This window comes from Poecilia formosa, unplaced genomic scaffold (assembly GCF_000485575.1).
Source record: "Poecilia formosa unplaced genomic scaffold, Poecilia_formosa-5.1.2 Scaffold127, whole genome shotgun sequence".
Lineage (NCBI taxonomy): Eukaryota > Metazoa > Chordata > Actinopteri > Cyprinodontiformes > Poeciliidae > Poecilia > Poecilia formosa.
Window position 1 is genome coordinate 336,780 of NW_006800066.1, and position 13,332 is coordinate 350,111.

General features: G+C 41.6%; 1 protein-coding gene across 2 annotated transcripts in view; it reads right to left on the reverse strand.

Moving 5' to 3' along the window:
- Positions 1 to 203: 203 nt before the first annotated feature.
- rbms3 (RNA binding motif, single stranded interacting protein) overlaps positions 204 to 13,332 on the reverse strand; it is a 229,218-nt gene continuing 216,089 nt past the window's right edge. Inside the window, exons 11-15 of one of the 2 annotated variants that reach the window (XM_016676090.1) lie at positions 12,208 to 12,318; positions 6,801 to 6,809; positions 5,184 to 5,276; positions 2,358 to 2,479; positions 204 to 969 (exon numbers count right to left, since the gene is read on the reverse strand). In XM_016676090.1, the coding sequence (XP_016531576.1) occupies positions 906 to 969; positions 2,358 to 2,479; positions 5,184 to 5,276; positions 6,801 to 6,809; positions 12,208 to 12,318 (399 nt within the window). In that variant the 3' untranslated portion in view covers positions 204 to 905. Of the gene's footprint in view, positions 970 to 2,353; positions 2,480 to 5,183; positions 5,277 to 6,800; positions 6,810 to 12,207; positions 12,319 to 13,332 lie in introns of those variants that run through there. The other variant, XM_016676089.1, reaches the window with a different exon arrangement.

Sequence of the window (13,332 nt, forward strand, 5' to 3'; positions counted from 1 at the left end):
TTCTACTTTTTCTCGTTGTGTAAAATCTCTTCGATGCGTCACCCCTCCCACCCCGTCCCAACAACAGACATTTTGTTTACTTCTGACACGTAGTTTACCTCTGACATAATAATTATCAAAGTTTTCTTCTAACGAAGAAATGAAACAGAAAAGCTTTTTCTCTATTAAATCTGTACAGCTTATGTGATAGATTCTTTTTTTTTCCTCTTTAGAGCAACTCATTCAGCATTTTGAACCCCTTCCCCATAGAGGTCCAAGAGACGGTTTGCTTTTTTTTTTTTCTTTTTGTTTTTAAACCCTCCCAACTAGACGTCAGACTTTCACTCTGTAAAAAGTTTCTGGCGCCCTTCAAATTAAGGCCATGAAGATTCAAGAAAAAAGAAGAAAAAAACTTTTTTTTTGTTTTTTTTTGTAATACATCTAGAAAACTAAGCTTTAACACTAGAACTTAAAAAAAAAAAAAGACTGGAAAGAAACCGTAGCTTAATATCTGAGGAAGACAATCTCTGTGTGTATCTCAAACTTTGCCTCCCCCTTTCTAATTACAAAATAAACTTCATCACCTACCAGCGCATTCAACCGTTTATTTTTTTTTTTTAGTTTTCTCTTTTTATTTTATTTTTTTGCCTTTACTATTTTTTTTTTTTATTAGTTGAGAATTTTCTTTGAGAAACTTTTCAAGCTTCAGCCCAGCCCTTTAGGTGGGTTTCATTCCCAGACTAAAACAATTTACTTCTTTGCACTGTGCCCAGTAATTTCCCCCACATCCCCCCCTTTTCCTCAGCACTCTTTGCCTCAGTCTTGATTTTTTTTTTTTTCTTGTAGGCCAGGTAGGAAATGAAAAAAAGTGTCTCTTTTTTTGGTGCCTGGGCAATCTGGAAGTAATCTCTTTCTTTTCCTCACATTCACAGTGCAGCCACCCTCTGTCTCAAGGCAACGCTGTCACAGGAACATTCGCTCAGGCCGTTGCTATCTGATAAGAAGATGAGAAAGCAGAGAGACAGAGAGGAGAGAGAAAAGGGTTTGGAGTTGGTGGAATTAAAGAATATTTTTACAAACACAACAGAACAGAGATGACAGCTGACGGCACAATAAAGAATTAAAAAGCTGCCAAAAATGACACCAGCAGACTGGAATAATATGAATAATGTCTTAATGTCTTATTTTAGAATCAGTATTAAATGCCTGTTCTGTTCAAGAAATCATTCTTCAGACTGAAATACTTTGCTGCTTTTCTTGTTGTTGTTGTTCTTTTGAGTAAGGGAATACAGCACTGTCGAGATTTATATGAATCCTCAAAGACTTTTAAATACATTTTTAAAAAATTAGATTGAGAACCATTTTAAAAGCCAATTTAAAAGAGAAAGCATATATTTTTACTTCATCAACGTCTCTCTATTTAGTAATCCACGACTTCATTCGTTTATTTCTACCACTTTACTCCAACGTAAGAAAACCTGCTTTTCAAATGGTATTCATCTTCAGAAATCTTCAAATGGATACACATGCAAATTGTTAAATTAAAGAATAACTTCAATAAAAGGATATTATGAAGCTCTTCACACTTACTGACAAGAGGCGCTGATAAATGCAGAGATCATTGCTCTATGAAAAAGGGCTTATGATTAGGAAAATTTAAATAAAACATGAACTAATTTGACATTTTCCCCACAATACTTTATGCAAATTATTTTGACTCTAGAGTGGAAGGAAAAGTAAGATGCATAAAACAAAAGCGGGAAGCACAAAATAGTTTGGCTTAATTAGCCTATTAACTGACTGTCTTGTTCACCGCTGCTTTCTGAAGAGGCCAGTCGGAACATAAATTCATAATGAATGAAAGCTTTACAGAGACTCTAGAGCTTGTTCCAACAACCGGTGGCCGTAGGCATTTCGTAGCAGCTTCCTTGCTCTGTGAATTATAATAACTGATCCCCACAAGCCAGGAAACACAGCAAAGTGTTTTCTTCACCTTTATTTCCACTGTGCAACGTGTAGTAAATGTTGCAGTTGACATGAATTCGGAAGTAAAGCTGAACTGTTATACAAACGCTGCGAAAGGCTAAATGAAACCTCAGCATGACTGACTCAACCATAATTCCCTTTTTTGAAATCATTAAAGTTGCATCATCATCCACTCTGGAAATCAAAAAGGTCAAATTTCATGCTTGTGTTTTATCAAAATCAGGCAAGAACACTTCCAGATCGGTCGAGCTCAGTCTACAATAACAGTTTAATGTTAGCTACATAAAATGTCTGCCACTGATGCCGTATTTCCTTTAAAGGATGAAGACCTAACAAGTGACTTTGGCTCTAAAGTTCAAAAACGTCTGTCCTTCGTTGTCTGACTTACTCACTTGGACTGGTATGAGTAAGCAGGAACGTGATCGGCACTGTCCACCTGGATCTGTTGCTGCTGGCCAGCCACCTCCTGTGATGAAGGAGCCACCGTCTGGGGTGAGGCATCTGTCACCACTCCCTGGAAGAGCGGCACAGGACATTCCTGGGCTGAGTAAGACCTCTGTGCGACAGCATCAGGCTACTCTGTGTGTGTGTGTGTGTGTGGTGTGTATTTTTACTTTTTTTTTTTCCCTCTGTCTTTTTAACACAAATAAACAAACCAACAATCAAACATGGCAGAGTTTGATTCCAGGTAGGAATTTACCTGGTGCTTTCCTCAAAACCTTTCTGGAATTCACCAGTTGTTTTTTTCTTAGCAGGTCCTTTCCTAGAACCCTCAAGGTAAGCTGGATATTACAAGGTACTTTCTGGAATTTACCAACAAGTTATCTAGAACTTTCATGAAGCTTAGTGGATAGTTTCAACATCTGGGATGAACTATGAGTTGTTTTTCCATGAGGTGCTTGCAAAAACGTACCACATACTAAGGTTCTTTATGGAATTTATTAGATATTTTCTTGAAATCCTTTGCAAAATATGGTGGGTATAGGTTTCAGTCCCTTTTCAGTTACCAACAACTAAAAAGGGTTGGTACTTAGAAAGTTTCTGGTAAGTACTTAGTGTGTTGTAGGAAATATACCTGGGAAAAGTTTCAGAGTAAGCATTCTGCAAGTTCCTCAAAGTACCTAGTAAGTCTGAAAACAACATACATTGTAAGTTTGGGGAAAGTTCTGGGGAAAGTAGAGCTTGTGCTCATTGTTCATCAAATAAACTACAAAATAAACCACTCGTAAATGTGAATTCTCTCTTATTTGGCTGAACAGATGTTTGTGACTTGGCTCAGTTTGTGTTTGGGGTGAAAAACTTCTTTACAGATGGCTGTCTGCTCTAAATCCATCACAACAACCCTTTTAGCCCTTTGTATGTGTCGAGCGTTACTGATTGAGCCCATCACCGAGTCATCTCGATCACCTTTAACAAGCTCTCAAGGATACGATGTCCTGTCCATACATCAGCCCTGCAGTCACCGGCCGATACAGTGATCTACACCCCGCTGCCGACGCCGGGACTGAGAGGACAGCGGTGTGGATGAAATAGGAAGAGGACGCCGAGGGCTATGCTACATCTACATCCCTCTTCTCTGTGCGACTCCTTCAAAAGCCAAGGCAGCAACTTTCTGAGGTGGAGGGGTGGGGAGTGTAAAGGGGTAGAAAATAGAAGAAGAGAGGGGCGACTAATGGATGTGTCAGGGGAAACTGTCATTGTCCGGTGGCTGGCGGGGGCTAACCAGGCCTCTGCGGCTGACGGATGTTTCAGGTAGCTACCGGCTCGAAGCGGCTGCGGGAGGGAGAGAGAGGCCGCTCCGCCGGCGCTGTGTCTCACTTCAGCTCCTGTCATCTGATACACGACTGATAGTCCATCTGAATATGACCGCACTGTCAGCCGCCAGACAGCTCGCCCGCTCTCCCCCGCTGCCCGCCCGCCTGCCGGCGCTACACGTTCATCATTTTTCAGAGCAGACTGCCCGAACCTGCCAGGAGCTCAGACAACCACCGAGGAGGAGAGGAAGTCTGTGCTGCACTTCAAATGCCTTTCCCCAAATACTATCAAACTTCTGACTCATTCTGCTTTGCTTGCACTTTTTGTACTTGTTATTTTCTGGTCTGGGAAAACTGTTAGAAAATACTGTGGGGAATATAATCGTAATTCGGCACTTTTCATTTGATGACTGTTCTGCTTTATGTTCTCACATTTTTTTTCCACATAACACCAACAAATGTTAATGTACTTCATCTGGAATTTATGTAAAGAGATCAAAACAAAGTAGTGCACGCTTGTGAACTGGAAAAATGTCAAGTCACAATAAGAATAGTGTGGTGATGAAATATTTTTCTGGCCCGATCTGTGTCAGCTCATAAATGTGAGAACTTTCATTCTCTGTAATTACAGCAGCATGGTTTTCAGAGTACGTGTCTATCAGCTTTCATTTCTTGCCACATTTGACTTCAGCCATCGTTCCATCAAGTCTCACCTTGTTAAAGATGAGTAATCCCACAGCATAATGCTGCCACACCCGTATTCCACATGTGGGATGATCTGCTCAGCAGAATCTGCTGTGTTAGTTTCCTGCTACACACATTGTCTATGAAGGCTAAAAATGAACTTCCTCCACATGTGCGTTGTGTTCTCTTGATGCCTTTCTTTAAAAGCCAGATTTGTACTTTTCCTTTTCCCACCCGAGCGTCGGGTGACTTTGCAGCTGTTCCAGCGTTACTTTTTCTCCATTTAATATTCTCCTTCGCTGGCCTGCCAGTTTAAGAAAACAGGTTTTGGAAAGTTCGCATGTGTACCATGTACTTTCCATTCTTGGATGGACTGGACTTTGTTAGAAGTCCAAAGCTTGAGACATTGTTTGACAACACAACAGTGCTTTAAACTTCTCCAAGTCTTTTTCTTTCACCTGTTGCCTACTTTTCTTGGTGCTGTTGTTGTTCACTAATTTTGCTTTGTTAGAAAACAAAATTAGTGAACAACTTGTGTATATTGAAGCTGAGAACACATTACACATAGTGGACTGTATTTACTGTTTATATGAGTTCATGTTAAGGAGTCTGAGTAAAGAGGACTAAATGAAAATGCCTCCGATTTCAAAATGTAAAATATGCTAAGAAAAAAAAAACTATTTAGTGAAGTGAGAAAAATCTAAGTGTATAATTTTGCAGGGTTATGTAATGTTATCCCTCGTTGCTTTTCATGTTTTTAAGCATGTGTGTGGGTCTTACTTCGACAGGGACGGCTGTTGGAGGCACAGGAGTGTACTGGGGAATGTAGGTCCCTTGCATAGGTGCAGCGGCGGCAGCTGCAGCAGTCATGTACTGAAACAATAACAAAAAAATTAAAAAAAACTTGCATGTAGTTAAACAAAATCCTTTCAGAAGAAAATTCCTAAGACACTCATTAAAATCCCAAATCCCAGAAACATATTAGAGCTGAAATACATTCCTGACATCAAAAGAAGATCGTAATACTTCCCCGGAACACTCATTCAACGTAATTATTCCCACAACTATTAGGAAAGCCCACACTGCTATGCTCTGTGAATCCTTCAGAGGGCGCTAAGAGAATACGAGTCCACCAAGAGGCGAGCGTAGCAGATCAGATAAGAGTGTAACGGAAAGAGAGGAAAAGGAGGAGGGGGAGATGTCCTGCTGTCCCGCCACAACTTCAAAAGGCCAAGCAAATACACCGGGTAACTGCTAAAGAGATAAAATAATAATAATAATAATAATAATAAAAAGAGTAAAAAGGAATTAACTGCTTGTGAAGGAGAGCGGGAGGTTTGTAGTCTGTGGCCTACATTCCTTTAGTCACGCCTGCCTTGGTTTTAAACAGGCTCGCTGTACGGTGGGCATTTTACAGCGATGACCCGGTTTGCTGACATGTCAGGCATCGGGGCTTCCACACGCAATGCAGAGGAGGCTTTTCCCGCTGAAAGCCTCAAGATGGGCCCGGTTTTAATTGGAACACGCCTTCATCAGTTCTCGTCAACGCAACTGTGCGTATCAGTGTCTGCGTGTGTTCTCGCGTGCAGCTGGACGCGCGACACATTCATCACGTGCTCCTGCCTCTCTGTGCTTGAAAGAACGACAAAGACAAAGAGGCTTGGAACGATAATGTTGTGGTGCAGCGCCAACGGATGTGATCCGAGATAAAAAACCGCCGGGGAGCTTCCCCTCTTCTTCCTGCTGCCTTCCGGACTGAGGGAGAAGGGAGGTCCGATTTGTTTTCTCTCTCTTTTTTCCCCCCCCCCAACATCTCCCCCCTCCGCCTCTCCGTCCTTGTTGGACGGCAGCGACGTGCAGCAGGAGGCGGTAATGGAGGGGTTTACAGCGGGCTGCGAGGCCCTTTTTGGCTGCGGGCCCGCCGATGCTGGTAGAGTGTCATTACCGGCAGCGTTGCTAATGGATCGGGTACGGCTCCACCGCTCACCGCTAATGAGAGCAGCTAAAGGCCACGGACACGGGTGATTAACTCCCCCACCGTCGCTACGCGGAGCCGGGAGGATGCCCCGGGATGGATGTTAGTCTGTGTTCATCAGCGAGCGTGACCGCACAGGTCTTTGGACATGATTTAAGGTTATCACACCTCCGGGGCTGTCACACTGAGGACAGGGTGAGGCAGTGTATCCAGACCTCCTGACACATCACATCTTCCCTTCCCTTCTTCCCTCTCACCTTGTTGTCACGGTCTCTTTCTTACTCCTCCCTCCTTCTCAAAGGGGGCCTATCAGATTGTTGAAGTGACCTTCTCCCCGTTGAATCAAAACCATGCATACCAATTTCTTCTTGGGACTTGAGGTCTTCGCCTCTCCTCCTCATTAACTTATTCAGTCAACTCACCTGCAAGGGCTGCATGAAAGCAAATGAAGGAAAGTGAGAGATAATTAGCCATTATCACAATCTCCCTGTCATGGGGAAAATGTCTGTTTGAAATGTGATATTTCTCTGCAGGACTGGGGAAGGAATTTAGAATATATTTAGCAGGAAAATTTAATAAGATAAGATTTTTCCTCTATTATGACCGTTAGTTAACCTATTTAATACGGCAGGTAGAGTAAGTCATATTTCTGCAGCCGCCTGTGTGGCAAGTCAAGGAGATTAACTTTTTTTTTTTTTTTTTTTCCAATTTCAGCTCTCTTAGTTCTTCCTTGTCCAGTCAGAGGACAAGTTTGGGTAATATAAAGCATCCCTAATTGGCGATAAATGTTTGGTCACACACATTTACATCTATGCTTATGCACGAACACACGTGGGCCCGGAGCAGATGGTGTGTGTGTATTTTTGATGAACGGTAGGCTTGAATAGCTCCCTAACGAGGCTGGTGTGAGTAGACTCCTTAAGCCTCCCCACTGCCATCACTCTCCATGACACATGCTCATGACTCCTGTGTAAATGCGGACCGCAATGCAGCAATGCCACGATGAAAATCCATAGGATAGACTAAAATACACTGTTGCCACAGTGGTTTGGGACTCTGGACCAAAATGACTTGGATCACAATTTATGTTTGGTGGGAGCAAGGAGTGAAGCGGGAGTGTGAATAGAGCAGTTAGCTCACCACCAACAGCAGCCTGGCTAGATGTCCAACAACTGATCTTTTAGGCCACCATATAAAACAATATGCATGGTAGAAAGCTAGCACTGCACATCAGTGAACGTTGGCGGTGGCGGCATCATGCTGTGGAAATGGTTTTCTTAAGAAAAGGCAGAGTAGATTGTCAAAGGCGGAAAATGGATGGGAGCTAAATAGAAGAAATCTAAAATAATTAAGACAACAATCCTGAACATATGGTCAGAGCAACAATGGTTTAGACCTTAAAAATCATGCATCACTGTGGCCCAGTCAAAGTCCAGATCTTGCCTTGAAAATCTCTGTTTACAGATGTCCTCCAGACAACCTGACTCAACTGAAACTGTTTGGTGAAGAAGAAGAGGGCAAACATTTCAGTCTGTAGGTGAACGTAGCTAGTGGAGACATCACCGTAACAACACTGGCAGCTGTAATTGCAGCAAAACAACGTGCACACTTTTCAGGTTATTATTATTATTATTATTATTATTATTCATTTCCAAAACAAACAAGCCATCTACACTGTGTTGGTCACATAAAACCCAGAGTTTGCAACTGTACAACATGTGGAAAATCTAAATTGGTAAAAGGTTAATGTATTGGAATCTCTCACTGAAGGCGGTGGAGCTTTTGGGATAGGCTCTGATTACAATTTATATTATCTGTTTTTGTTTTGAAGTGAAATCCAAACTAATCATTTTGATAAATCCCTTATATTCCAATGCCTAATATTAAAGTGCCTCTTTCAAACTCTAACCATCAGTGGAGCAGTGGAGGTTTTATTTGAGCCCAGGAAACCTGAAACGAGGCACAGATGAGTGCGTTTAAGTGTCTGTGTTCCTGCTTCCTCAGCTCTAAGGAGTAGCTGAACTTATGAAAAGGAGTAACATTCGTCCACACTGCCAGTCTCAGCAGAATGTAAAGAGTAATGATACACCCACTTTCATTTCTATGGTTTTATATATCAAAACAACAGACCTAGTCTTCGCCAGCTTGTAAAATTATTCAAATCCAAACCAACATGCACAAAAACAAACAACAGGTTTCGCTGTTATATTACATGTTGAATGAGGTTAAAGCCAGTAAACATTTGCTGCTTTCCCAAGCTCTAAAAAGCAAATCAGCCACCAGATGCCAATGCAATTCAGTTACCGATCACCAGCGTGCAGACGTCCGTTTAAGGTTGGCAGTTTGCTGGTCTTGATGCAGGTGAGTGTTCATACGAAGCAAAGATGGGACGGTAAATTAACTTAGAAAATCAATTATTGCTGCCAATCAATCCAGCAAAAATCCAAGCAACTTGAAGTCTTTCTTTCTGCAGAGGCAAAGATTATTTACAATTGGGAAACCAGACTGTGCAATGCTCAGGTGATGTTCTTAACGATATAATTATAAAATAACACAATATCATGGCTTAGGAGTGAAAAACTGAATTTGAGTGAACCATGCATTTTATGAAAAATGGATGGACGAGACGAATCAACAGATGTTTGGAGTAAACCAACACGGCATATGAGCTATACGGGCAAGTGGAGGCTTGATGCTTTGAGTTTGTTTTGTAGCTTCGGGATGTGAGTCAACAATCAACTCAAAAGTACTTTGGAGTCAAAAGTAAGGCTGACTCTCTGACTCCAAGAGTCCAGCAATAAGGAAATGTTGTAAAGAATAGATTGGAACCTTTTTTGCCCATTTGAGTGCAAGGACAGAGGAGAAATGCTACAACGTCAGTGCGGGAGAAGGTTGGTGAAATAAAGAAAAGGGTAATGTCCTAAAAGATTTAAAGGACCGAGGAGAACAGTTGATATAAAATAAGAAGCTGCTTTGTGCGTCGTCCGGGGAAGCAAGTTGTCAATCACCACCATTACAACGTGGACTTGAATTGTACACGCCTTGACGGGAATAGGATGAAGAGCGCAGAGGGAAGGTCACCTCTTGTCATGTCAAACATCAAGTAGTTCACACACAGATGCAGACACTGACAGCCATGCAAACGCACACAGACACCAGTGACAAAATGACAAAGGGAACATATGCACTTCCACAGACTAACAGGCGCAAACTGGCATGACAGATAGACTCCTGCTAAGTGCTGAGACTTCAAAGACCGTAAATAAATCAGTAACGGAGCAATATGCACCAAACACGGTGTCATAAATCAGCGAGCAGCATGGATGGCATGTTTATGTGGGCCATCCATAAACAGAAAGCCTGAGGTTCTTCAGTATTCTGTAATCAAGTTGTTTGTGCCAAATAGACACCCAACTTTTTCCTGAGAAGCAACTAAAATTCCAAGGCAGTGACCGTTAGGAGCTGGTAATCCACGCTCGCTCGTTATGAAGTACAATTTTCCTCCAGAACCACACAGCAAAATACCACGGCGTTCTCGGAAAGCTCCGGTCACCATCAGAGTGTCACAGCTTGGGCGGACGGAGAACATTCGGTTCTTTTTTTGGAGGGGAGAAGGAAGAAAAACAGCCGCAGCGAGCCCAGGAACAGCCAAGATTATTCTGAGGTGTGGCTTCTCCTGCCAGAGCCAGTCTGGATAAGTTGTTGACTCTGGAGACATTACTCACTGCAGGTGCTCTGCTGTGGCCAGGACAAAGTCATGTGACCAGCCGGGGCCATCAAAACAAGCCCCCACCACCACATGTGCAACTACATCCGAGGAATGCGCTTGAAGAATATGTGCCGTCAGCTCCGGTTTACTACACGGACAGTTGAACATCCTGGGCTATAAGCCCCTGTAACAGGCTTTCACAATTAGGTTGAATGAAAGGCTTTTCACATCTGGCTTAAAAATCAGCTTCACAGGAAACGCGTCTCAATCCCCGTTGATGATCAAGCGTGGCGTGCTGCGTGAGCCGCTCGGCCACAGCGGAGTTCTGCTGCACAGCACATCGCCTCGGGAAAGCCAAGCAGGCAGAAAGGGGGTAAAACCAGACAGGGAAAAAGGGAGGAAAAATACCGTAACCTACTTTCTCCTATAACAGAACCCATCAGACATCAGAACCCATCACCATAGATTAGCCAGTCTCTAATCCTGCCTGTTAGCACAGCTGGGGCAGATTAGGATGAGGGGGGCATTCCTGACAGAGCCAACATGGCGTCACAGTCGCTGACAGCTCACCTGGAAACACATGGGTAACTGTACAATACTGCACTGTTTCAATCAAACTCACACAGAGAGATCAAACGTAGCACCGGAGCAAAGCTGTCTGCTTGTCTGCCCCCAGGCAGCTGGGTTAGGGCAGACAGTCAAGCTTCAGAGCGGTGTGACACCTCTAAGTCGACTTGATCCTGAAATGTGGAGGCGGAGGTGGGAGGGGGCGTCTTCTTGATGTGGGGACGGCAACTGTACAGTGAGCCAACGAGCACATTAAGTGCCACTGATGGAGAGATATGTTTGATGTGTGATTTAGAAAGTGTGAGAAAGAATCTGAAATCAGAGGGTGAAAGTGAAAAGGGTGGAGAGCAGAGGGAGTAAGCTCCACAGGAAATCTGTTTAATGTCGAAGATTAGGGAGGAAATACGCTCTCTCAATATCTCGCAGTGAATGCAAGCGGTTTAAAACTAAATAATATGACAGATTTATGGCTGAGAACATGTGGCGACAGACTAAGGCTGTTTGGCTTTTCTGAGAGGAAGCGTTAAAACCTCTCACTTTAGTTCAGAAACTCACTTCGGAGTTTCTGAAAAAAAAAAGAAAAAAAAATGTTTTCAAAGATAAAAATGGCAACAAATTAATCGACCTAATTTCAATCCCGTCAGCAGTGCAGTTTTGGAGCAATGGTCACACTTCCTGATGATCAAATAATAAATGCATTTGATTAACTGCTCCTGGCAGCTACTGGCGCATTAATTTCTAATGAAGCAGGAAGAGACTGGTTAGTTTTACACAAACTGTGTTTTCCAGCGTTTATCAAAAAATTATGCCACGGTGTAGTATGTCAGATACTTATCTCATGCAGTATTTTTGGACATATTGAGAATTACAAGTTCTTTGCTTTGCAGGATTTGAAGTTATAAAAGTTATTTTAGGTCAAAAATTATAGTCAATATGCGACTAATACATTGTCCAACTACATTAAACCAATTATATGGTTCATCATCATTCACTGGATGAGCTGCAGTCAGATCTCTTATCAAATGTTTAAAATCTAATAACTAACGTGTCATGCATAAAATCCAGGCTCCTTTGCTTTTTTTTTTATATCTTGTTGGCAAGACACTATGTTGTTATCTCCTGGAGGGATTCTAATCAGTTGTTTTCCAGGCTCTTTGAACGTCTCCACGTTTTTCTTTGGCTGCTTTCAGTTCAGTACAAAAACCTTCATCAACTGATCATTGTTGTGTTTGTGCACTTAAACTAAACTTTTCCTTCTAATCCATTCAGGAATGAAAAGTAAACCGTGAAGGAAAGTGTAGGATGGAATAAAGTGAAATGACAAAAAACTGTTTTTGGGAGTACATCCAGCAGAGGGTAAAGTTGGTGCAGTTTTTTCTTTTTTTTTTTAAATTAAACCAAACAACAAAGCTGCTCATAAATCTCCCTGCTGTGATCACACAGTCGTGGCTGAAGTTGCCCTTGAGTATCAGAGTTTTCTTGTGAGCTCAGAATTTCTTTTGAGGCATTTTTTTGTGTGTGCGATTCATGACGGCACAATAAGGGAAACTCACACTTCCTGTAGTGCCCAGGGACAGATGGTTCATCTGCTGGGTGAGAGGGCCCATCATGCTGGCAGGCTGCATGGACATAGTGTGGTCCATGGCTGGCGTGATCACTGCACCCTGGAGAAGGAGGAGAAAAGATAATAAGAACAAAATGATCAGGAGCGAGTCATTTCCCCTTCAACTTGACCTGTGGAAACTTTTAGATATCATAAAATCATCTGCTCCTGATAACTGAGTTGGAATTTTCACGTTCATTTTTTTTCTTTTTTGCACTGCTTCATGTTTATATTTTTAACCTCTCTCTGGAAAAAGCAACGCTGTTTGCTGATGTGCTCATGACAGTCTGAAAACTTTATTCTGCAAATGTTCTGCTTTGTTGGTAAAAAGTTCAAAATATTACACATATCCGAATTTATGCAGCTTTTTTGGCATTCTAAATTTACAGGGTCTAAAACAGTACAAGAAGTTGCCAAAGTTGTTCACATAACCTGTTTTTGCATACCATCAAACGTAGAATTTTTCAAAAAGAGTAATAAAATACTTTGTCTTTTTTGGCATGAGCTCGGAGTAGGACACACAATAGTGGTCTCTCTTTTGACAATTTTAACTGAGTTTAACTATGGCTAATATTGGTAGATATTTCCATATGTATGTTATATATGTGTATGTCATATATATATATATATATATATATATATATATATATATAGTGTACAGGAAAAATTAAGAAACCATTGCACTGATGATCCCCATTGAACACCTTATGTTTTTTCCACCAAATATTAATTTCTTAACTTTTCTTGAGTTAAAACATTAGTGTTGTTGTTGTTTCTAAATAAATTTTTCTTTGCATTATTGTAGGTCAGAAAGCAGTGCTTCTTTTTAATTTTGACCATTTCTCATTTTCTCCAAATAAACTTGGAATTTCAGAGACATGTTGTCAGTAGTTCATAGAATAAAGGAATAATGTTCATTTTGCTCAAATATATATACCAACAAAAAGTAAAATCAGAGAAACTGATCATTTTAAGTGGTCTCCAGATCTATCTATCTATCTATCTATCTATCTATCTATCTATCTATCTATCTATCTATCTATCTATCTATCTATCTATCTATCTATCTATCTAT